The following is a 25,176-nucleotide window of genomic DNA, read 5'->3' on the forward strand; positions in this document are numbered from 1 at the left end:
TTCGTCTGAACGGTTTTATTGTCCTTTCTTTGTTGGAGACAGATTCAGAAACGCCTTCGTAGGAACCATGGCAACGGACTACTGATGTCGGTGTTTTTGTCTTCTTTCCATATGCTTTTGAAATCGACCTTACTAACTCAGATTTCATGTATACTATCGATTGAGTGGTGACAACTGAGACATAGATTCGGACTCGCATCTCTGATCTCCAAAACTGATTGAAACAAAGTATCCAAGACGGTATGTATGTAGCTGGAGAGTTTAAATGTTCGTCTGAAAATGGAGTTGATTCCTCCTCATTGACAGATCCAGTGTCTGTGCGTGCGTACGTTCGTAGTTCAGGATTCCCAGGATGGAAAAGCTTAAGACAGGTGAACAAACACCTATCTTTTTCACAAGGGTCAGAAATTCTAGAAATAGCAAACTACTGATATTGACCAAATTTGTATTCGTCCAAGATGCAACAGATATCTCGTGGACAGTTGAGAAAAAACATGTTCTTCCTGGTGTTCCCGATTATTGAAACCTAGAGCCTTTCGACCAAGACAACACATTTCACTGGGCTTAGCTTGCTTTTTAGAGCCAGTGACTGTGGGTTCGAATCCAATTATGTTTGTAGGTTTGCCCACCACATTCCGGGTTTCACAGTCACTGCAAACGCGTGAGTCCTACATCAAATCGTATTTCCTCCCACATTAAGCTGAAACGACTCACTCATTCACTCACATCTGACAGCAGTAAATGTGAAAGCAGCTGAAATGTTGACCAAATCTGTACCATCTGAAACGGTTTCAAGAACATGTCATCTGAATGTCGATTTGCATAATTATGAGTGCGTAACATGGTCAATCAAATATGTTCTTGTCATATTGTAAATACTGATATTGTGGAAACATACTATAAGTGGAGCTTATTACAATGCCAGAACACAAAATCTTACATTTCAATTCAAGATTTTCAAAAGATAAAGTGTAATTCAACAGAGGGGCTGGTGGGACAGTCTAGTGGTTAAAAGATCCGTGAACGTCCAGGGGTAGAATATACCTTCAGCAACTCAAGTTTGCCATAAAAGGCTACTATGATTGTCCTAAGAGGCGACTAACGGGGATAGGGTGGTCAGACCCGCTGACTTGGTTGACGCATGTCATCAGTTCCCAATTGCGCAGATCAATGCTCATATTGTTGATCACTGGATTGTCTGGTCCAGACTCGATTATTTACAGACCGCCGCCATATAGCTGGAATATTGCTGAGTGCGGCGTAAAACTAAACTAGTGGTTAAGGTGTACGTTCCGTTCCCCCATATATATAGTACTTAAGTCCATTGATGGTGTCCCCACGCAGTGATACTGCTAAGGGCGTCATAAAACTAAACTCACTCAGGTTTAGAATTTAGGCATTTGCAATCTGTGGTATATCGGCTTTCTATTCTATTCTTGTGACAACGAGTTGATAATGTAGATCTTTTTTGGCACGATCTTTAAGGTAAAATCCCACACCGCCAACCATATTCCATGTTGTTGTTTTTTCATGCTGGCATCCCTGACCTATCATCAATCGGAATATCTGTTTACACTATTTCTGATGATAAACTGTGTTAGCATTGTCTAATAAATATACTTTATCATAATAGTTGCCATGATAAATATTCATAGGCTTTAAAATTAGTGCAAAAATAGATGTCATTGGCAGAAATTAATCATATGTCATTGTGACAATCGTTCATATCCATAAAAACATTGGATGGGTTATATAAACCTCTAATAGAGCAATAATATCGTCACATTCAAGTTATCAACTCTGTTGACAACGGTAAATGTAAACATTGCATCACAATAGCACGTGTTGTTGATACAGACAACAATCTACACGCTCCCATCACTGTAAAGCGTTCATGTATCAGCAGGTTTACGTAATCGATCAGCGCAGTAAATCGTGACCAAATTGTTTTGAAATATAAGCTGGTGAATCAGACATTGCGAAATTCTCGACAGGAGCCCTGTTGGGCTCTCACCGTGCTCTTTCCAACGCTCACCGGCTGACTCACCTTACGCGACTGTCACCAAGATCAACTCGCTGGCTGTTATAGTCGTCTATAAATAGTAACATTAATCTATTATCATAATATACCCCATGTAAGGAAAATAATACCGGCACTCATCCAATCAGCGCCGAGGATTCCCAGAAGCGACGATTTATCTTATTGGTCAATGAACATTCCTCGGATTCCTTTCGCCTGTAAACGGACTTTTCATTGGCTGCCTTCCTACGTTCACACAACCGTGTATGCAATGGCGAGTGTTTAACGATAGTGTGTGTAGTCTGTAGATCTGCATTGACAGCGGTTGTGTCGGTCGTGCAAGCTTCATGTCTGACGCGAGGTGACGAAACTTGCCGGTTGCTACTGTTTCAGCCATAAGGCAAAAATGGATGTATTACCAAGTGGGAATATTTTCCGGGAGCTGCAAGTCGTCCACGATACGGGTTATTTTAGCTCTCAACCGTCACTTGAAGACACTTGGCAACAGGTTGGGACTTGAAACTCGTATTTGTCTGTTACCTTTAATTCATGTACTTGTCTTGATCCGCTTTTGGGATCTGCTTGAAATACGTTATAGCGCCCAGTCATTCAACGTATACAGGTCATAAGCCACATGACATCTCTTGGCGACCCGGAACATGATGTCTAATACGCCCTGAAGTTGAAATTGGTATGAGAGACGTGACTTACATTTTGACAGATCACGTCATATTTAGTCATGACGGTATAAAAAGTCACGACAACTGTTATATTTTATACCATGAGTAACATCATGACAGACGTCACCTAAACATGCATTTTTGCATAAATGTTCGACTGACAGTTATGTTTATTAAGCAGATGATCACGAGTGTTCAGTAATGTATGGTAACCCTTTCCTGTCTGTTTCGCACGTGATAAAAAATCATATTGCACCCTTTTCGAATTCCTGTATTCCCCAGCCTTTAGTTGTTGGTGTATAATATGCTATAAACACAAACAACCAGACAAACATCCATGTGTGTACTGAAGTCGCTGGTGTTATCAACAAGTAGGAAGTGGTGGCAATGTCAATATCTGACAGTGATTGACTGATTTCCGCAGTAACCTCAACAGAAACGTGTCAATTTCATATCAAGGACTTTGTGATTTTAAATTCAATCATAGCCGTATTGTAAAAGTATCAACCAGGAAGTTTGTCATATGGTGATATTTTTTTGGCATGTTTGGACAGTCACACTTAACAAACATAACCTTTTTCTCATTATAAATGTGATGTCACTTTTATAACTACGACAGAATAATGTTTGTGAATTTTAAGCATTTTAATATATATGTAGTTAATTTGTCAAATAGTCATTATTGGTGATGTCATGTTTCAACCTAGATTGAGTCAGCTGTTGGAAACTGAATATATGATCATGAGGTCAGTGACATCGGAATGCCTTCCCACATCATGGTTTTATGACAGAAGTAAAGTAGCAATTCTCTTTTAGTGACATCTTTCATAGGGTCAGCTGAATAATGATAAGCATGACTCACAGTAATATACATGGTATACATACCACATGCAAAGCGGTGACAGCTGGGAATATGACCAGTGGCAGTGGTATAAGCAGCTATAGACACAACCGATTCATTCCTCATGCTTAGAGAAACAGTGTCAGTTTCAGTGTTTATAAACATAGTGTTTACAGTGCATGTTGTACCGTTATACATTAGAAGGCGTGTAGTTATCATATCATACATGTTGGAAAAGAATTGGCGTGACAGAGAATTTATTGAATTATTGTGAACCATCAGTATGTACTAAATGGCATTGTACCCTTGAACTTTCCTAATAAGATCCTTTGATAATTTTTATGAGATATTCTTTTCTCATATTTTTATGACAATGGGGTAATTGGAATGTTCAATAATGTGACAACAACAGGGAAATTGGAATGTTTAACAATTTGACAACAGTAGGGAAACAGAATGCTTAATAACATGAACATGTTAAGGACATTCTAATAATTCTGTGATGAAATTAAAGCCATTACAAGCTCCATGAATATTAAAGTTTGGAAAATTCCAAATGAAGTTTCATTATCAGATGACTGACATAATATTCCGCAGTACATCATATCATTTAGAATGCTAGAATCATTACACTGAGTGAATGTCAAAGCATGCATGAATGCTATCTGAATATTCAGTGGCATCTATAGTGAAACATAAGCCCATTCATGACCTACCAAGGTCAAAGTTTTGGATGTACGATAGATGTCAGGGTCATCTTCAAACAGACAAGCTATATCTGGTTAAAAAAACCGTCCTATATTACCACGGAGCTGTTCTAGTGTATCAGTATACGTCATGCCCTGCTGAGCGTACCATGTGTATAACATCTTCCCAGCATCCTCTTCCACGCTGCTGCATATAGCGTATCTATTGCAGTGGAATGCATGGCCCAGTGGTGCAGTCTGCCCTCCTTACCGCAAGGAACATTTTACATTAGGCTGTATCATCCTGCAGAGCAAGTGCTCTTGCAGACTGAGCGCATCCTTCATGAAGGTGTACATTCCTCCCTATCCTCGTGTGGGAGGGGGATTAGCCTTGAGCTGGTTGGGATCTAAATTGGCAGATAGGACTGATGGCATGTAGTGCAGGTGAATTTGCAGTGGATGATTTGGGCAGTAGTTTCGGGAGTGAGGTCTGGGGACAGGGGTTCAAAATATTTTTTAAAAGCGACTTGCCACAGGGCAAGTGACTTCAAGAAAGTATTTTGTCCTGTCCTTTTATGACCCAATGTTTGATGTTAATGTTCACTATTCATCGAAGAGTGATAAATTTCAAAGAACAATAGCTCTAAATTACTATTGTTGCGATATGTAATAGCTATGTTATGATCAGATATGAAATGTAATCCAAGTTTATTTGCAGTTTGAAACCATGAGTGGAAGTTATCTAGTAGTCCACAGACAAGAAAGATATCATTATTTGATTGCCCGAAATGAAAACTGACTTGTCACGGGTGTGGGGTGATGGGATTTTTTAAGCCCTCGAGGAGAGAACTCATTGGTCAGTTTGGTGTATAGATTTTGTGTATGTTTTTTCTGAAACACTCATGTATTCATGCTTCATTACACTAATCTTAAAAGATAAAGTCTGGATTAAACAACGCAGTGATTCATATTGTGAGCGATGTTGCAGTATGTTGTGGTGTAGTGAAACTGACAAATGATGCCACAGCCTTTGATCTACACCATTAGAATGACATGGCAATGAGCAAGTCACCAAGCCTGACCATGGCAGTGTATTGAATGACAGGCATTTTTGGGGACTATTGATGGTAGAAAATAACCTGATGTGCATCACTATCAGCAATGATCATTATGTCAGTCACAGGATTGTCTGGTTCAAACTTGCAGCTATTGCACTGTAATATAACATGTACATTGTTAAGTGTGGCTTTAAATAACAAAGAAGATTTATATCATGAACAACAATAAACTGCATATGTTAACTGATAGCAGTACTAAGGCATTCCTGGGTGGAACGGTGGTCTAGTAGCTAAAGGATTCGCTCATCACGCCAAAGATCTGGTGTTGGTTCCCACATGGTACGATTTGCGTCGCCCATTTCTGGTGTCCTTGCGTGATATAGCTGGAATATTACTAAAGGCAACATAAAGTCAAAACTCACTGAGAAAGTCCTAATTCACATGTTAAAAGACAAAAATAACACAGCTATAGCACTAAGTAAGCTCTGTGGAACTTGGCCCCTGTCATGGCGATAACTGACCAGCACTGCTGTCTCTTTGTAGCACCTACAGTAATGACTTACTCATTAACAGTGGCTGCCATGTACGTCTCTGATCAGGTCTTGGAATAGGACCTCATGGTTGTATTGAGCATGAAAAAGGATAAGATGGTACAATGATGAATGATATAGAAACGTAATCAGCTGATGATCGCTCCAAACTTTCTCTTACCCGAAACAGTATCTAAGATTTGAAAAGTGGTGACTTGTAGGACCTAGGGTCCATTTTTACAATGTGATTGTAGCACTATGAGTGTCATAAGTCTATGTTAAAGTATGGGAGTTGCCATCACCTTAGTGCTATGATCGCTTTGTGATCAGAACCCAGGTCAGCTTGCTGTTTACATACAGCATATTGAAAAATATGGATCCAACTGTACAATGTGCCAATTATTCTGCCATGCTTACTGCTGCTGCAAGGATGCTGTGCAAGGATGCACCAATGGAGCCTCATGTTCTTTAGTGTTTGTTTCATAACGGCAGGATTCTCCAGTCAGCATACACCATGATTCATCTTGATCACAAACCAAACTGTGAAATATGTGTGTGATTGAAATATTACCATATATCCTCAAACATTACATTCAACTTATGAATCGGTATGAAAACATTGCACTGATGAAATAGGAAATTTTTTTTTCATGATCACCTATATTGTACTTACCAAATTCTAAAATGAGACTCAAATTAGTTATTGCAATGCTGCCTGAGCCAATGTCCGTTTTTAATTGGACTCCGAACAACAGTAGTTTGTGCCTCGTTAGATCCAATTAACACCTGTCTGCCTTGTCCATAGTGTCTAGTCGTATGCAGGTGATGGAACAGGTGTGTTTTAGCATTAGCAGTTCAGCAGGTGTAGGAAGGTGTGAAACAATCACTGCAGAGTAGAATGCAGTCTGGATGAGGGTTTTAGAATACTAATCAGACTGTTTGTTTGGGAGGTGATTAATACAGTGCTTGCTGGGATGTTTGGTGTTATTCAGTAAACAAGGCTAGCAATATCTCCTGTGGTGTCAGAGATGAAATTAGTTACTGAAATGTTCATTGTGGTTATCATGAAGTGTGGACTTATGGAATCATCACTTAAGTTGCATGCGTAGCAGGACTTCCTTATTTCAGTATACACATTGACAGTTATTTTCCAGGGACTCTGTCTATTAGAGAAATGTCTTTCAGGTTATAACTCTATAAAACAAGTTCTAAATCCATTTTCACACCTTGAACTTACAAATACAGCACATTAAGTCTTATAATGATAAAACTGATGTTTCTTCCTTACAAGTTTATCAGCGCCACTTGGTTGTTTGAAATTACTAGGGTAGTAGTGGTTAAGGTGTTCACTCCTCAACGATTCCCCTCATGGGTACTTTGTATGAAGTCCATATCTGGTGTCCCCACCATGAAATTGCTGTGAAACGGCGTTAAACTAAACTAATTCCGTTTAATATTATATCTTGTTCATCATAGTTCATATAAATAAACTTGTACTCTAGCCAGGGCTTACACCGAGCATGCCTTGGTATAGTGACCAGTGTCACAACTATTAACGGTTGATGTGTGCAGCAATATGACAGTCCTATATTGAAATTATCTCTAAGTTTCCCAGAAACTTACTGAGATGACAGCTGTCCTGCTTTAGGTGTTTAATGTTTCAAAACAGCTGTTTCTCCTAAGTGCTCTGGTGTCATGCAATATGGATGAGAGAGTGATGAATAATTAACACTGCCCATTAGCAACCACTGTCTGTGGGATTAAACAAACAATGCAGACAGTGTAAGGCCTCATAATCTTCTGGTAGATAATCATTTACCTCTGACAAATAAGTGACACTCTTATTTCACAACATCAGTGAAGAAGCTTTTGACTTAGCCTATATTTTCCAGTTGACACTTTTACAAGTTGTGTTTGGATGTTGAAGTTGCTAATTGATTAATGATGTTTTGGAATTTTGTTAGCCTGTGTACATAGATCGTTATTTCATCGTTACAGTGTTGTACATAATGTCTCTTTCATAGTCACAATACTCTACAAGATATCTATCTCGTAATAACATTGTACATGGTTTCTATTTCATTGTGCAACATTGTACAAGCTATCTCATTGTGACAACCTTGTACAAGAGGTCTATTTCACTGTGACAACATTGAACATTGTTTGTATTTCATTGTAGCAGCACTACACAAGATAAATATCTCATTGTGACAACATTGCACAATATGTCTATTTCACTGTCACTGATGGTACGTAGTATGAGATATCATTGGTTTCTCAAGGTTTGATGAGTGTATAAGGCCACACCATGTCGGAATCTTGTTAATTGTCAAACTTCCACAGTGATTAATTATTCTCTTTTTCCCAGTGTACAGAGAGGAAGTATTTATGAAAGGATGTCTGCATTTGTGTGATAATTACCATGGTAACGTGTGATGTCTGTTATCTATCCAAACTCAACATCAGGGTTGTATGGATGTGAGCATTGTAAGGAGTTAATGACATAGGTTCCTGTTTATAGTTGCATTTATCCGTTTCATATTTCTGATTGGCATCCTAATTTATGAATTAACCTTGAGAACATGGGCAATTTGTGGGTTTAAAGTTCACTGAAAGGTCATGGTTGAATGATCGTCATCTCATTTTAGCATTTTGAAACCAAGGTCCAGCCAAATAAGGATTAATAGTATTGATAAAATGAGAATTACTAAATGCCATGATCTAAGTGGTTCTGGGTTGTCAGGAACTTTTAAAAGAGTCAAACCATTTAGACTTTCATGCCAAAGTTTGGTCTAAATGTCAATGTCCAGTAAAGTTGTGGTCAGATTTGGACTTCAGCAGCCTTATCACATAGGGATAGAATTGGATTGTGACTGGCGTAGCTGATGCACTTCCCTGCTCATGATGTTAGTGACTGTATGTCCAGACTTGATGACCTGGAAGACAAAACTATATTGCTGCTTCAACTGGAAAAGGCTAAATGTCACTTGTCCACACGTATAAAAGAAATTCAGAACAGAACAACTATCTCGTTTGTTTATGAATTAATTTGTTTTAGTATTAAATGATGCAGTCTCATGGACTTGAAATGTCAGGTATATGAATATTTCAGAATTTTTATTATTTTTATCTCAATTTCGTCGATGTCTAAAACACATGTCATGTTTTCAGGTGGCATAACAAAACATGAAAACGAAAGTATAGTATGAATTAATTTTGTTTTTGTATTAAATGATACAGACTAATGAAATTAAAATTAAAGTGTTATATGAATATTCCAGCAGTTTAATAGCTTTTATTTTTCTTGGATTTTCCTAGACTCATGGCACATGTTTTTAGGCAGTGTGACAAAACGTAAAAACAAAAGTATGGAGTGAAATGTACATGAAGGATCGGTGTTTGAGCTGTCTTGATCATATCCCCACTCAGCTCAGGGGCAAATAACATGGGCAAAGAACTTGTTTATCCAGCATTACAAATGTCAATATGGGCATAGGTAAAAGATGCTAGTGTCTATGTGCTGTGGCAATGTGTGCAAATAGGAGCACAGAGAATGCGCAATTTGCCTTTGAACTTCCAGCATGCATTAAGAGGTCTGTCGTACCAGCTGAACTTGAAGTTATGAGAACATGATTGTGTTTGATTTGAGGTCATCAGTGCTAGTGCTTCCTGATGCAGGATGTACATTTCATACAGGCGTACATTTCATTTTAACACTTCAGAAACAACATGCTGTGAAATTTGATCAGTTTTTTTGGTTTTTTTATGGCATTTTGGAAGTTGTTGTTATTGTTGTTAATCCCCTTCATTCATACCTACGTGTTGTTATTACTTAATCCCTGTTGATGTATACAAGTCTGTTCTGTGCTGTATTACTCCACTCATAATAATAATAATAAGAAGAAGAATCCATGATTGTTGCATCATAAGTTTACATAATATAGAAAGTGTTATCCATAAAGGATCTTACTTTCTTATGTTGTGAAGTTTGTCATTAAGGTTGTTGTCATGCTATGTTGAGTGCTACATGGACTCAAAGATTAATAGCTAGCAATACGTTGATATTGTTAAAAGATTTGAAATTATATGGAAGAATCAGGTGTTCCCTTTAATGTCAGCTCTAGTGATAATATGGTAATAATATTGTAAACCTGGTCCCTATCTATACTGAATAACAAAAGAAACAAGTTTTAAAAAATGAGATCTCATAAGAGTGTTAATGTTTATGCCTCCTATTTAAAAACTTAACAAAAAGCCAGATTTCTGCTCCTTTAGCTGTTCAGTAGAAATACATGTGAACTATTAAATGCTTCAATAATGGAAATTTAGACAGTCCTTAACTTTTTGGGTTCAGTATATGTACAGATCGGTGTCATATATCTGGAATAGTGATCACTTTATTCCAAGGACTCCATTGTTTGACGAAAGAGCACCACTCTGTTGATAAGAATAGATACCTTTATATGAAGGTGTTGAAGCAATTAAGCCAAAGATAAAAGGATTTCCTTTCAAACAGGTGAAAACATTACCAAAGCTACTGACTTGTGTGGTGGTGATGGCCTCATTATTTTCATCACCTGGCCAATAAAACATGCATCTAATGCCCAAATAACTGCCTTGATCTTGTTAGGCATTGAGAGAAGTTGTACATAACAGCTTGTCTATTTAGCATCTTGACAGTGACACACAGAGCGTCCATTTCACTCTGAAGCACTGTTTGTGGGTTTGGAACTGTTTATTTTGATTGTCCAGTGTCACAAAAGCCTAATTTCTCACCCCCCTGAGTTTACTCATGTTTCTTCAAGCCAAACAACCTGACCCCTTGACCTGCAAGCAGAGAGTGATGAAATAAGCAATGACAGGTAATTACCCATAATACAATGGGGCAGTTGGTTTCCCTGGAGCAGTGAATGGACAATCCGGACTTGCACTGCTTGACCAGATTGCTTGACCAGAGAAGAATCTCAGGAGGCTGGCCACCACGGTCAATGATGTATGACGGTCGCTGGACCGTGGCCAAGGACAGGTCAATACTCTCTGATAGACTTATCTCAGCTTTCCATGCATGGATGAATGCTGATCACTGCTGGTCTCTGAATGTAGATAATTTTGATGGATACAAACAGTTTGTTTAAACTGATAAGGACCCCCCACCCCCCTCCCCCAAATGAGGAGGAGATTCCTGTAACTGAGGAACCCAAGACGTGCTTCATGTAGAATTTATCATTGGGTAAATGGCTGTTTGGGGGGTGGTGGTGGGGTGGGGGGTGGGGGTGGGGGTGGTTAAATAATGCAGGTTCTGGGATTGTGAAACAGGGTGCTGATGCACAAAATGTTCGTATCACAACGACATTTGTAAACCTAAAATATACTGAAGAGGTGTGACAGGGTGTAACATTACGATCTGGACCAAGACTAGATATGAACTTTGATGTTGACTGTTGTAGTAATCATTAAAGATTCAAAAGTCTCAGTGGCTCTAGTGAAAAGAAGTATTGATTATTGTGTACTGTTGTCCTCACATGAGAAAACATAAAGGTTTTTTTCAACAACTTTTCACTTGCTTCCTGATTAAAACTTACATACAAGATTAAGACCTATATCGCAATTGTTTTACACTGTCATAGGGAAGTTAACTTTTAATTGATTGGCAGAGTCATCAGTTTAAAAGCAAAGGTATACAGTGTCTCTAAGATAAGACTGTTCACAGAAACATTCTATTACTAAACATGCAATGCGATGTACATAGACATAAGCAGTTTATACACAGAGAAAACAGTAAGCAGATTTACATAGGTCTTAAGTGACCCATGCACGTCGGAAGTGACAAATAGCGGATATGATGGTCATGTCTACTTTGTAGATGCATTTCATCATGTTCTTAATGCATGGCCTCATGCTTTTGTCAGTCACTGGATTGTCTGGTACTCAGTGACCATTCTCAGTTATTTTATTGACTGCTAAACTATTGGTGAGTGCAGCAATCACTATGGCTAAACCACCTCAACCCAGCAAAATACATCTAAATAATTTGTAAGTATTTTATTCTAATTCTGTTGATCAACATTAAATGAACCCATTAAAGATGGTGTTACTGAAGCACTGGACACTGTATACAAGTTGTGTAAATGGCCCATTGTATTGAGAGGTGGTATAATTCTGTGGTCACTTTAAGCTTGGTTGTCAACAACTGTGGCCAGTCAAGTGTGAAGTCCCAGGGGCATATCATGACTGCTGATCCATGTTCAATGACCCCTGCAGTCATCACAGATTTGTTATTCATGTTCAAGTGGGCAGTTTTACTGTTAGGGGCCCTGACTATGAATAATCACTATGATATGTGTGTGATTTGCTGTTGGTATTTCCATACTTAGGTGGCTGAAAGTGACTAGGCATGTTTGGTGTTCATGGTTGTTGTACAATGCCCTTACCATCACGTCAAGCTGACTATTCTAAATATATTTGTATGCCAGTGGATGATACAGAGTGTATATTACAGCGTGTCTGTTAACATGTTTAAAATGGAGACTGCTAGGTGAGCCTTAATGCCAGTATTTTATCAAAGATTTATTCAGAGCTTCAAGTCATAGATCCACTGGACATGATGTAACAGAAATGTATTGGAAATCATGCCTTTTAGTTATAACATTGCCCATTAGTTATACAAAGACATACCACACTGTAACAGCCCAGATTGACATGTCTGTATAAAACCCAACGTCTCTTATCCCTTCAAAAGCCTTTTCCTTCCTGAGCAGTGAATAATTGTTTAAAAGTAGAGAAATATTTCTGTTTTAATGATTTTAAAATACATTCCAGCCATAAGGATCTAGTTGGATGGGATTTTAATGTCTTGGTAATGGCAAATACGTTTTTCCAATTACTCTCAAATTTAACCTTCATCCCAAAATGGCCTTAAATTACCTTGATCTTTTCAGCTGATGCAAAATAATCAAGTCGGTCTTATAAAGTCTGATTAAGGCTCATAAACCAATCCCCCAGGGTCTTCAAATGATGGATGTCATAGATACCAGTCTGTAACAGAGGGCTCAAATCGTGCTCTGTGGATCATGGGAAAAAAGCCTCCATGTTTACTTTGCCTTCTGGGAATTCTCCAGTTTCTAAGTCATTCTACTCCATTCATTGTTTGTGGACAGGATTACGGTGTTTGCTCCACAGTAGCAACTTTTACAGTATTACCTGAGGCTGTGATTATTGTGTTTTTGTTTGGATAAAGTGTTATGTAAATATTGTTATTATGTACTCTTATGTTTATACAGTCTTACTAAGTATCTGGAGTAATGAGATATGAATATTCATCAAGATATTGCATTCCATATTTGGCATGTGTTTGGTTGCTTGTTCGAGAAATATATTTGGACCAATGTTTTTGTTTTGGCACTCATGGAAATGTAGAGATAGAGATGAGGGATTGATCCTGAATTTAAGTTTGGTGTTTTAATTGCCAATTATTGAAGTTGATACTGAAATTTGGGTCAATGTAGAAATGTCACATGAACAGACTGTGATATAGTAAAATTTACCTGTAAAGATTTGGGTTAGTACTGATCTTCAGCAACCCATGCTTGTCATAAAAGACAACTAACAGGATCTGGTGGTCAGACTCACAGACTTGGTTGACAGGTCATCGTATCCCAGTTGCATAGATTGTTGCTCATGCTGTTGATCACCAGATTGTCTGATCCACAGTGATTATTTACAGACCGCCACCACAAAGCTGGAATATTTTTAAATGTGGCATACAGTGCACTCACTCACTCACTCACTCTAGCAAAATCTTGTTTCATGCAGGACATTAGTTCTTTAGTCTTTTTATTATTATGATTATTAACATTAAGATTAACAAAGCCACTGTCACAGCGAAGTGGCCATGATGGATGGATGTCCAGCTAAGGAACATAGGGTCGCACATGTAGCAATGTGTCATTGTCAATCATCTGCCAATAACATCTGTTTGAGATGTACACTTGACATATCTTGTAGTAGCACACTATCAGTACAATGGGATAGGTTCAGGACTTGATCCATGTACAGTGGGGGGCTCATGTTTAAACCTGTCAGTAAACTTGTCACCAGTCCAAAACAGGAATTTGTGTTGAGTTTCCTACTTTCAGTGTCTTCAAAAGAAATGATTTTGTAAGTTACGTCACAACAGGAATGTGAATATTCAATCTCTGAATACGGCCTACAAAAAGTATGCTTTGTAAGTGTACATTTCAGTGTCAAAGGAATTTTATGGTAGGAAGCTTGAGGACAAAGTGTTCAAATTTGCAGGAGACTTCACTTTCAATAGGACTGCACCTTGAAGGAAAAGCTGACTTGTGAATTACAAATATACTTCGGTCAGAGGCTTGACACTTTAAGATGAGAATAAAAAGAAAATGTTCACAATGTTAAACATGGCAAAAACCTTCACATGTTGTGGTAGATTAGAGAGTTTGATTGCATGTCTTAGAATTGCTAACAAAAGAATGTACAGTGGTTTGCAAATGTTATAATACGAAAGATTCAAGGATGGTTGTTAGGCCGGTTTTCACTGCACTGAGCAGTAGTCCATGGTTATGGCGACAGTCAGTAAATAATCAAGTCTGAAACAGACAGTCCAGTGATCAACATCATGAATATTGATCTACAGAATTGGGTTACAGTGACATTAGTGAAGCAGGTCATCAATACTGACCACTCGATCCCTGTTAGTCGCCTCCTACAAGGAGCCTGGGTTACTGAAGACCCATTCTATCCCAGATCTCCAGGGGTCCTTGCCATGTTGGTGAAACAGACAGGAATATCACAGCACTTCCTTAACAGTTTCTCTGCAAATTGTAAAACACTGTGCACCAGCTGACATTATTGTGATAAGATAAAACAAATAACATGTTTTGGGGTGTAAATTGACTCTTTGTTTTACCAGTGAAAAACATTGGTCACAAAGGTTTATCATGTTTTTAAATTCTTGTCAGCTATTGTTTTAAATTCCATTATGATAATATCAGTCTCTTATCTTCGATACAGTGAACTGAGGTTAAAATGAAATGCCAAAATTTTGAAAATGTTTTGAAAATTTAGGGAATTTTGTACATGAAATGTATCTTTTTCTGACACTGATAACATTCCATGCTCTCATTCATTTACTGGTGAATATAATCAGAAGCAAATACTTGTTCATTTTGTAATTACTAGACCTGTGTTTGGTTGGCTGAGCTCTGATAGTAGTAGAGCATTCCATGCACATGTAATGAGCTCACGGAATGGCTATGACAGCATGCGAGATATGTAAGACACAATCATGGCGTAGTTAGAAGGTCACGGTCATGGCTGCGGGAAGGCATTCATGATAATGCATAGATAATTTTCAGATATTAGTCTTGATTTTGACATTTGAATTTCAAAGCAGCATATATTGGTGTTCTTAAACAGCCCTGGCTTTGTTTGATATCAAGCTGACAGTTCTTTCATAGCTATAAGCAGTCTCAAAATTCCGACTTCACAGATACGCTTTTGTTCTGTCACTACATCACAGGGGATGCTTGTTCAACATTTGCTGCAACTGAATTATCTTGGATTATTACTGCTTGTGAGTCATGTTTCAATTTGTCATTTATTCAACCCCAACTTCCTTGTTTTATTTAGAGCAGCATAATGGCAAAAACTATGACTCCAAAGTGATTCTGTGAATCTAGTTTTATGCTGCCTTTAGCAATATTCCAGCTATATCACAGTTGGGGAAACCAGAAATGGCCTTTCTACCCATGTGGGGCTCAAACATGTGTCTTCGGTGTGATGAGTCAAGACTTTCACCACTGGGCTATACCCCAACACCCTGTTATGCCAGAGACTTCGTTTCTTATTCCCCAGTAGCTCAAAGGGTAAAGTACTTTTAGAGTGTCCCACAAAAAATAATTTTGAAAATGACAGCAAATTTTTGTTAATACATTTGTAAGATTATGGGCCTGTGCATTCAGGAAACAGAAAATACCCCAATTTGTCCTCTGTATTAATTAGTCAAATTCTGTAAACAGTCAATTTGCCATTAGTCTGATAGATGTAAGCAAATCAGAAAAACCTGCGTCCATTTTGACAGGTGTTATTGTAATTAGAAACTGTAGGAAGGATCTAATCCACTCGAGCCAAATCTAATACCGTAATGAAAAAAATGGTCTTTACGTATTGAAACCTCAATGGATCTTCCCTGACGAACATATAAGTAAAGCTTATCACTAATGAAGGCAGCATCATATGGAGTATTGAATATCGCACGAGGGATCAGATGATCATGTCATATGTACGGTAAAAGGGCCCTATTACTGGTGGAAGTAAACTGTACCTCACGCTCATAAGGAAGTGAAATATTGATTGTTGTAATGTACTTCTTGCTTCTACAGGAAACAGGTCACAGCTCACATCTAGCATTATCACAATAAATGCAATTTCTGACATTTGACAAAGCATGTTTTGACTTAAGCTTGTATTCTACATAAGAAGATAATACTCTGGATTATTTGTTGGTTGTTTTCGTGAGGATAAATGTGCATATAAGTTGTTTTTATGCTTATGAATGTTTTGAAACCTGTTGCTGCTTAGCTTTTAATATGCTACCAATGATAAATATTCTGAAGCTACCATTTCTATTAAAACACCTAAGGAAATGCATTTATGGGAAAATATGGGAAGTAAAATTTAACCTTGAATAATAGTGTACATTTCTTACTTAGTTCTTTATCTTACCTCACACATGAATGTCGCTTTCTGATTGGCTAAGCGCTATTCTATTATTTTCAATGTACTCCGCTTACAAGCAATGTATTATTTTCTATGTACACTGCTGGGAATTCCGAACTCTTTTGGTGCTTCATGGTAGTACTGCTTTGTCTCGATTAACTTTAAATCAGGCATGAAGCATGGAAATTACCTATGTTTTGCGATTGAAAATCGGTGGAAGGGAGGTAACTCTAAATCTGTTTACCTTGTGTCGTCTGCAAAATGGTGATTTGCCTCGCATTCAGCAGAAGTGCTTCAAACATTATAGAATTAAAACTCAGGTGTTTGGTAAGATAAATACATTGTTCACTGGTCCCTCGGGGTCCATGGGCTCATGTACCCTCAAGGTTTGTTTGTTCCCCTCGCCCTGTGGGCTCAAGGAACATAAACAACCCTCGAGGGTACATGAGCCCATGGCCGCCTCGTGACTTGTGAACAACTTATAGTATACTTAGGAAGATTATTAGAAATCATTCTTAAGCGTTACAGGTAAATGTAAGTAAATAGTCCTTGCAGGTATGAGTTATTTACAGACAGTGATAGTTACAGGTAACTGGAGAGGTGACCACATTGGGTGATGACAGGTAACTATCTTGAGTTAATTACAGGTAACTACAGTTAATTACAGGTGTGTTTCTAAGATGCTGGGATTACAAACATGGTTGTTCTGTTGTTACCTGGTGGGATCACTAGCTTTCAATGTAATGAGGACAACAGGTGACTATAGTAGGGAGGGGGTTGGGGGGATTTGATGGTGGGAAGTGGGGTTGGATGGAAGGTGACAGGGAAGGTGGAAGAGAGGAGGGGTATGTATTAAGGCATGGTGTATGCAGAGATAATAATAATGATAATATAGGTCATTTGTAACACTTGGCCGTGTTATAAGCATAAACACAAGAAAGTCTGTAGCGAAGGAAAAGGAATGTGATACATTGAATATATATCGAAGGGCATGCAGGAGTAGATAAATATGACGAAGAGGGATAGGTTTGCTAAGGATGAAGCTGGTAGGTGGAAGAGTTAATGGCAGTGGTTTTAGTCACTTTTAGCAATATTCCAGCAATATCATAGTGGGGACACCAAAAATGGGATTCACACATTGTACGAATGTCAGGGATTGTACCTGGGTCTTCGGTGTGATGAGCTGACATTCATACCTATGTGGGGAACTGAACCCAGGTCTTATCATAACAAATGAATGCTTTATCCACTAGCCTCTCCCACCGTCGTGATGGTTAAAAGAACGATCACAAGATGGAGATATTTGATTCACTGATTAGGGAACAATTTTCTTTCCTTTCCTGTGAGTTATGTGCACAATGCACTTAATCTGAATCTTAATCTGGTAAATTACTGTTTATAAGATGTGTTCGGTATACATATCATTTAGCATTCATCAGACATACCTGTAGTAGTAATGTTGCTTCATTCTTAAAATATTAGATCTTGTCTTTCAGTGTTCTGTCCATTCTTGGTCAATGATAGCCACTAAACCAGCTATATACTGGACAAAATAAGTTAGGGATATTTCATTTTCTGATTTGATAGTTCATCAGTGTGTCAGTGAATAAATAGACCATTTTTCGTAATTTCAGAATTTGCATATATCTCTAACTATTTTTGTCCAGCATAATATTTTTCTTTGTTCTAGATGTAGACTTCCAGCGGACCATTGTTTTAAGGTATTTTAAAGGAATGTTTCCTACACATACATGTCGTGTCATTGCAGCTGCTGTTTGGCATGTGTGTAATGAATATAAAAAGTCACGCCAGATGAGCTCATAAACTTAGCTTGACATGGAAATAACTTTTCTGGACAAGATATGCATGTAAAGTTTTCAGATAAGTCCTAGCCTCGAGCTCTCTACAGCAAGAACATGCGACATGACAACCCAGCTCTATGTCACTCACACTAAATATCAGAGGTCGCAAAGGTCACTGCATTAAGCCAGATCTGATGAGAACAGGCATTTATGCTTTATGTATTCTCAAAGCTTTCTTTCCCCATAAGAGCTGACTACACTCGGCTTCCAATAGTGATGTTTGTTTTTCAATATCTTCATTGATATTAATATTAATCTCTTTAGAAATGTTTGTGGTATGTTTTTGTATACATGTTTTTGGATGTATGATAAAAGGCATTTTATCCTTGCATGTGGCACAATGATACATTGTATTGGCATGGTCTCCATTGGGATCAAAGGTAGTTTCATTTCAGTGCTACAGCTCATTTCGTTATTGTGACATGTAAGATGAATTGTTATGATATTTATGAGTTCAAACAAGATCAGCTGATTGCTTTCAATCCCTATTCTACTGAGATTGTGATTCGAAATTTATGGGACCTGATTGCTGAAATCAATAAATGTCAGGTTAACTTTGAAAATAACAGTATTAATAAGTGAAACGTTTGATATGAGTTTTTTTCAGTTTCTTTATGTCCTGAACCTATTGATTTGTTTCATAGCATCAAGAATATTTAGAGCCAATTACTAGATACAGTTCACTAGTTCAACATTAAAGTCCATTTTCTCCAATAGCTGCTTGTGTTCTAATCCATGATTTTGTCGAAACTGCTAGCCAGACCGTGTTCTCAATGACTTGTGTGTTCCTGGAAAGGCCAAGGTCGATGTGTCTATTGCGTGTTAAACACACGAAGATCCAGTTTAGAGTTGATCTGCAGTAATCCATGCTTGGGTGACAGGTTTGGGTGGTTATGCTTGATGACTTGGTCGACTCATTTTATCCTATCTCAGTTATGTAGATCAATGCTCATGATGTTCATCACTGGTTTGTTTGATCCAGACTCAATTATTTGTATAGCTGCAATATTGCTTAGTGTCGTTCCATCTTGTTCATGTTATCCTTTCCTTCCAAAGTTGACTGTCCATGATTCAAATACTGTTCAAAGTGGACACCCAATGATTCAAATACTGTCCAAAGTGGTATTACTCCTATCACACTAATTAAACACCTACAGCACACCTACGAAGTCTCATATCTCTGTTTATGTTTCCGAAATCCTTTATCGATTATGTCATCAATGGTAAACATTGTAAAAAGCCACAAGTCACAAAATATGAAAAATATGAAGTCGCTTTTAGGACAGTTGTTTTTTGAATTTGGTATTGATCAGTGTAATGGTTGAATTGCATCTTGTGCACACACCAACACTGCAGATGAGATCCAAATGTTTTTGACAGTTTTGCAGCTGAGATCCAAATGTTTTTGACAGTTTTCATTTGTCAATATTTCTTCCAACATGTTGCAATGATTTGTTTATAAAGCAAGATTAACTGCTTGATTAAAACGTGTGTGTAGATCTTGATAATCAATACAGTGGTGAAGGCCAGGTTTCTGTGACATGGCTATTGATGTTTCTTGATTTGTGGATCACTCGAGGTGTACCTCGCTCCGCACAGAAGCAGTCCTCGTCATGTGTACATTACATATTCACTAGATTATGACCTTAGGTCCATCAACACCGTTCCCATGATCCTGGGTTTCACTAAGTCATAAATAACAATAACTTGCCTCTCCTCGCTTTTCCTCACACGGTGAGGTGACATGCATGTCTTACTGCTCTGTCATGATCTCATAAACCCCACACCTTAAAGCAATTAGGGCAGTTTGTTAGGCAGCATACGAAGAACTGGTTTCATTTTCGTTTAGAGTACTAGAGTCAGATCATTCATTCACTCACTTACTCTCATTCTCATTCTTTCACATACCCTCACTCACTCACGATTTCATAAGCATCGTTTGTACATTAAATCAATCTTGAGCTAAATAAATTGTGAAAAAAAGTTCCTTGAAAAGAAATCTAATCACGGATACCAAATGAGAAACAAAAGTGCCATTGTTTCTATTTACCAAGCTTACACATTTACTCTGGCCATACGACTTTATAGATTTTTCTCGGTGACGTATATGTTGTTACATAAAAGACCTCCTTGAAGTCTCTCAAACAACTTGTCAAAAGCATAGTTTAGGTCTGTTCAAAATAGAAATGACAAACAACAGTGAATGATCTTTTATTGCTTTGTACCAACACCACAGTGGCAGGTTAGCTCAGGTGTGCAATTACCTTGATTACAAGTGTACACACAGGTGTTTGCAGGTAGAATAATATACCCCATACAGAAGATGGAAAGAGGATATGGTTGAGTTGAGACACATAGTAACCATTTGTTCCTGTTTCAATGACTGTATGTAGATGGAATCATTGACAGATTATCACAGTCCTAATCTCAGATTAAGGTATTATCTCCACATCTGGGTATTTGTTATTCTTAACTTTAATCCCCTCCTGCTTAACTTTGTTCATCACTTTGTCTTTGTGTGGGACTTTGTCTTCGTGTTGAGTGAGTCAGTATTATTTTGCACCAAATTTCTAGTTTGAAATCCTGAAGCGAGGAGCATGATAATAATTTTGTGTTGAGTGAGTGAGGTAAGAGTGCTTTGCCCCAAGTAAGGCATTCCTAATGTAGATAAATGAAGCAAGGAACAAAATAATTTTGTCTTGAATACATGACAATATTTTATCCCACAAGCCTCGTGGTTAAAGTGTCATCACGATGAATGCGTGAAGCCCATTTCTGGTCTCCCCTGTCGTGATATTGCAAAAACTGGGTAAAACTAAATTCACTCGCACACTCACTAAATCAGAGTTCACCTGAGATACAAAAACACATTTAAACCCATGGCCAAAACACATGAAACTAATTTAGTGCACCTCTCTACCACAAGTGACAGAAGATTATACTTTCAGTCAGTTATGTACAATTCAAAAATGAAAACCACAGTTTTTAATCAGCAGTTAAGACAGATAACCTATGGGTTTCTTTAAATTGCTTTTAGTAGGAGGATTTTTTAATTTTCCAATAAATCAAGTTTACTCACTTGGTCAGGCGACAATTTGCATGTTTTTGCATTTCTTTCACCTTTGAGTTCTCGGATGAAGTATTTCCTGTTTGGCAAATCTCAGCATGTATCGGATGAAGTATTTCCTGTTTGGCAAATCTCTGCATATATTGGATAAAGGATTTCCAGTTTGGCAAATCTCTGCATGTATCGGATAAAGGATTTCCAGTTTGGCAAATCTCTGCATGTATCGGATGAAGTATTTCCAGTTTGGCAAATCTCTGCATGTATCGGATGAAATATTTCCTGTTTGGCAAATCTCTGCATGTATCGGATGAAGTATTTCCTGTTTGGCAAATCTCAGCATGTATCGGATGAAGTATTTCCTGTTTGGCAAATCTCTGCATATATTGGATAAAGGATTTCCAGTTTGGCAAATCTCTGCATGTATCGGATAAAGGATTTCCAGTTTGGCAAATCTCTGCATGTATCGGATGAAGTATTTCCAGTTTGGCAAATCTCTGCATGTATCGGATGAAATATTTCCTGTTTGGCAAATCTCTGCATGTATCGGATGAAGTATTTCCAGTTTGGCAAATCTCTGCATGTATCGGATGAAATATTTCCAGTTTGGCAAATCTCTGCATATATTGGATAAAGGATTTCCAGTTTGGCAAATCTCTGCATGTATCAGATGAAGTATTTCCAGTTTGGCAAATCTCTGCATGTATGGGATGAAATATTTCCTGTTTGGCAAATCTCTGCATATATTGGATAAAGGATTTCCAGTTTGGCAAATCTCTGCATGTATCGGATGAAGTATTTCCAGTTTGGCAAATCTCTGCATGTATCGGATGAAATATTTCCTGTTTGGCAAATCTCTGCATATATTGGATGAAGGATTTCCAGTTTGGCAAATCTCTGCATGTATCGGATGAAGGATTTCCAGTTTGGCAAATCTCTGCATGTATCGGATGAAGGATTTCCAGTTTGGCAAATCGCTGCATATATGGGATGAAGTATTTCCAGTTTGGCAAATCTCTGCATGTATCGGATGAAATATTTCCAGTTTGGCAAATCTCTGCATGTATCAAGCAGAATTTGTATACACCTTCAGAGAGAATTTTACCAAATTTGGAGACTATATTATGCAAATGAAGTGTTTATCACCAAATTACTTGTCAATCATTGTCAGTTGCATGATGAATCATATATGATGTTAATTATATATGATGTTATTACTATATGCTTTCACTGATTACAATGTATTTGTTATGCTGTTCAATTTGTCTTTACTTTTCAAAACACTTTGTCACATACTGGATATCTAGGACTCTTTCCTGAGCAATCAACAAACACTTGATCAGTCATGGGAAATTAATTGATCCTCTAAAGGCAAACACTGCAAACACTTATAAGCTCTTAACCAATAAAACGATTTCTCTGCAATCACAACGAATCAGGCTGAATTGTAGGTAATTACTTCGGGTAATCTTCAGGGTTAAAACTCTTGCTGAAGGAAAGCAATGAAAAATGTCAATAATCAGTTCTGTGCTTTTGAAGGATAATTGCCAGTTTGGGTGATGTGACCAATAGTTATTGATCAGTGAACATACCTGACCAACAACTGCTCTTTATGTTGCGTGATGTAACGTCATGACTGTGAGACCACCATCTTGAGCTGCTATCGATTGTGATCGCAGCAGAACTGTCAAATTTTTTGTCAGGTTTCTGTTTGGTTTGTGCTCTGATTCAGCAGAAAACAAATTGTATAGATGGAAGATTTTTATGGCTTTTATATTTAATCCCTTCACATGTTATAATGTTTAACTATTAAAATATATTTCCTTAAATTTCATTTAATGAGTAAACATGCAACAAATAATGTTATGCTGCTGAATAAATATCCTTGTAAATGTTTTTTTTGTTATTTTGTAGTTATTTTAGTTTAAAAAGGATTCCATGTATTTGTTGAGTCATTCATTGCTAAATAAAAGATGTTGATTTCATAACAAGCTATGCATGTTATAGTGTTTAGTAAAATGAAAAACAAACTATTTAAATAACTAGTTGTATGCAAGAACAATTATATTTGCTCTCAGTATATAATGTCATTAAAATGTCATTACCACAGTCAGTGGTTTTGAAAATAGTATTTGTTCTCTTCATGAATATCAATGCCACAGACCAGTGCCTTTGAAAAGTGTCAAATGAATGTCTGCTAATAAATCTTGTATCACATGTCAGTGCTTAGCAATGACTGAGTGCACACAAGTATCAGACAAGTAGTTTATCCAGCAGTAAAAATTGCCTATTTTGATTCCTTAATAATAATAATACATTTTCTTAGCATAGTCAAGCATGAGTTGCTGTCAGCCTAACACCTTGCAGGTAACCTTAATTGGGGTGGTGTGAATCCCAAGTTCTGCTGTTTTATTGTCGCCAGAGCTTTAATATTTGATGTTTGTTGATTGTGGTAATGATGTGATCAGTCATAACCGAGTTATTATAAAACATGAAGATAACAGCATTATATAATATTTATGGAAAGAATAAAGTCCAGGTTTTGTATTGATGATGTATGGACATCTGTGTTGCATAATGTTGAATTCTTGAGTTCATTAATTGCACATATTTATTAATCTGTACCATCAAAAGATTTCATCACACTTCCTTACAAGCATTTTTAAAGATAAATCTACACAGCTTACTCCACCTACATTTATATCAGTTTGATCAACATGTCTCTAGGCAAAAGCTTTGAATGAATAAATCTTTGGAGTTATCTGCCCTTGGCTGAATTGTGTGCAGTTGAGATAATGCATGTAAATTGTTTGATGTTGATTTCAGTCCCTTAAGGCAGAAGACTGCCGGCTTGTCTGTCTGCATCAGTTTTGTTGTCAATAGATCGTTGAATGCACATTGCTCTGAGATAATTGGAAGGCAGTACAGAGGCAATGCTCATATACCATTACACAAATGTTGATTTATGCTCTGAGAAGATAACAGTATTGTAGTGTTAAGGAAATTCCTAATTACATAAGAGTAATTAAGACATTGTACTTGATAGTTTGTTTTAAGTGTGCCCGTTAAGATTAATTTACAGTGTTATAAACAATTACATGTTGCATCTCCTTTCATGGCATAGCTAAGACAGGATTCTTTCTAGAAAGCGATTGTAGCGCTACGACTGTCGCGACTCTATGGGAGTTGCAATCACCTTAGCCCCACAGTGGCTTCGTGAAACGGGCCCTGATGTTATTCATTTGCCCAGAGCATTAATCCAGTTTTTAGTGTAAATTAACATACTTGCATGATATATCATGGATACTAAACATAATTTGATGGTAATTTTACATAAATCACAGAATGGAATGAATATGAAATGGATTAAAAAACAATAACATGAATACCTGAATAATTTATATGATTTCTTATGTAAGTGACTTCAAACAATGAATAATTTTCTTGTCATTATAAAAACGCTACTTTCCTCATAATAGTTGTTATAATACTGATTTATTGTGTCGGATGAGATGCTGTCTTGAATCTTGTAACAATCTCAAGATGTGCATATTGTGCACTGTTTCCATATGCATTAAACTATCCTTAAATGTTTAAAATAAAATATAATGATAAATGTATTTTGTGTGACCAGGTGAAATATACTGGAAAAAAATAGATATGGATGTATGTAAATTTTGAAATTATGAATAATG

At 37.3% G+C, this 25,176-nt stretch overlaps 1 protein-coding gene across 1 annotated transcript in view; it reads left to right on the plus strand.

Annotated features, from left to right (window-relative positions):
• Positions 1 to 2,270: 2,270 nt before the first annotated feature.
• LOC137298882 (Krueppel-like factor 6) overlaps positions 2,271 to 25,176 on the plus strand; it is a 37,580-nt gene continuing 14,674 nt past the window's right edge. The window contains exon 1 of the mRNA XM_067831233.1: positions 2,271 to 2,528. Within this exon, the coding sequence (XP_067687334.1) occupies positions 2,427 to 2,528 (102 nt within the window). The 5' untranslated portion in view covers positions 2,271 to 2,426. The remainder of the gene's footprint in view (positions 2,529 to 25,176) is intronic.

This window comes from Haliotis asinina, chromosome 10 (assembly GCF_037392515.1).
Source record: "Haliotis asinina isolate JCU_RB_2024 chromosome 10, JCU_Hal_asi_v2, whole genome shotgun sequence".
Taxonomy (NCBI): domain Eukaryota; kingdom Metazoa; phylum Mollusca; class Gastropoda; order Lepetellida; family Haliotidae; genus Haliotis; species Haliotis asinina.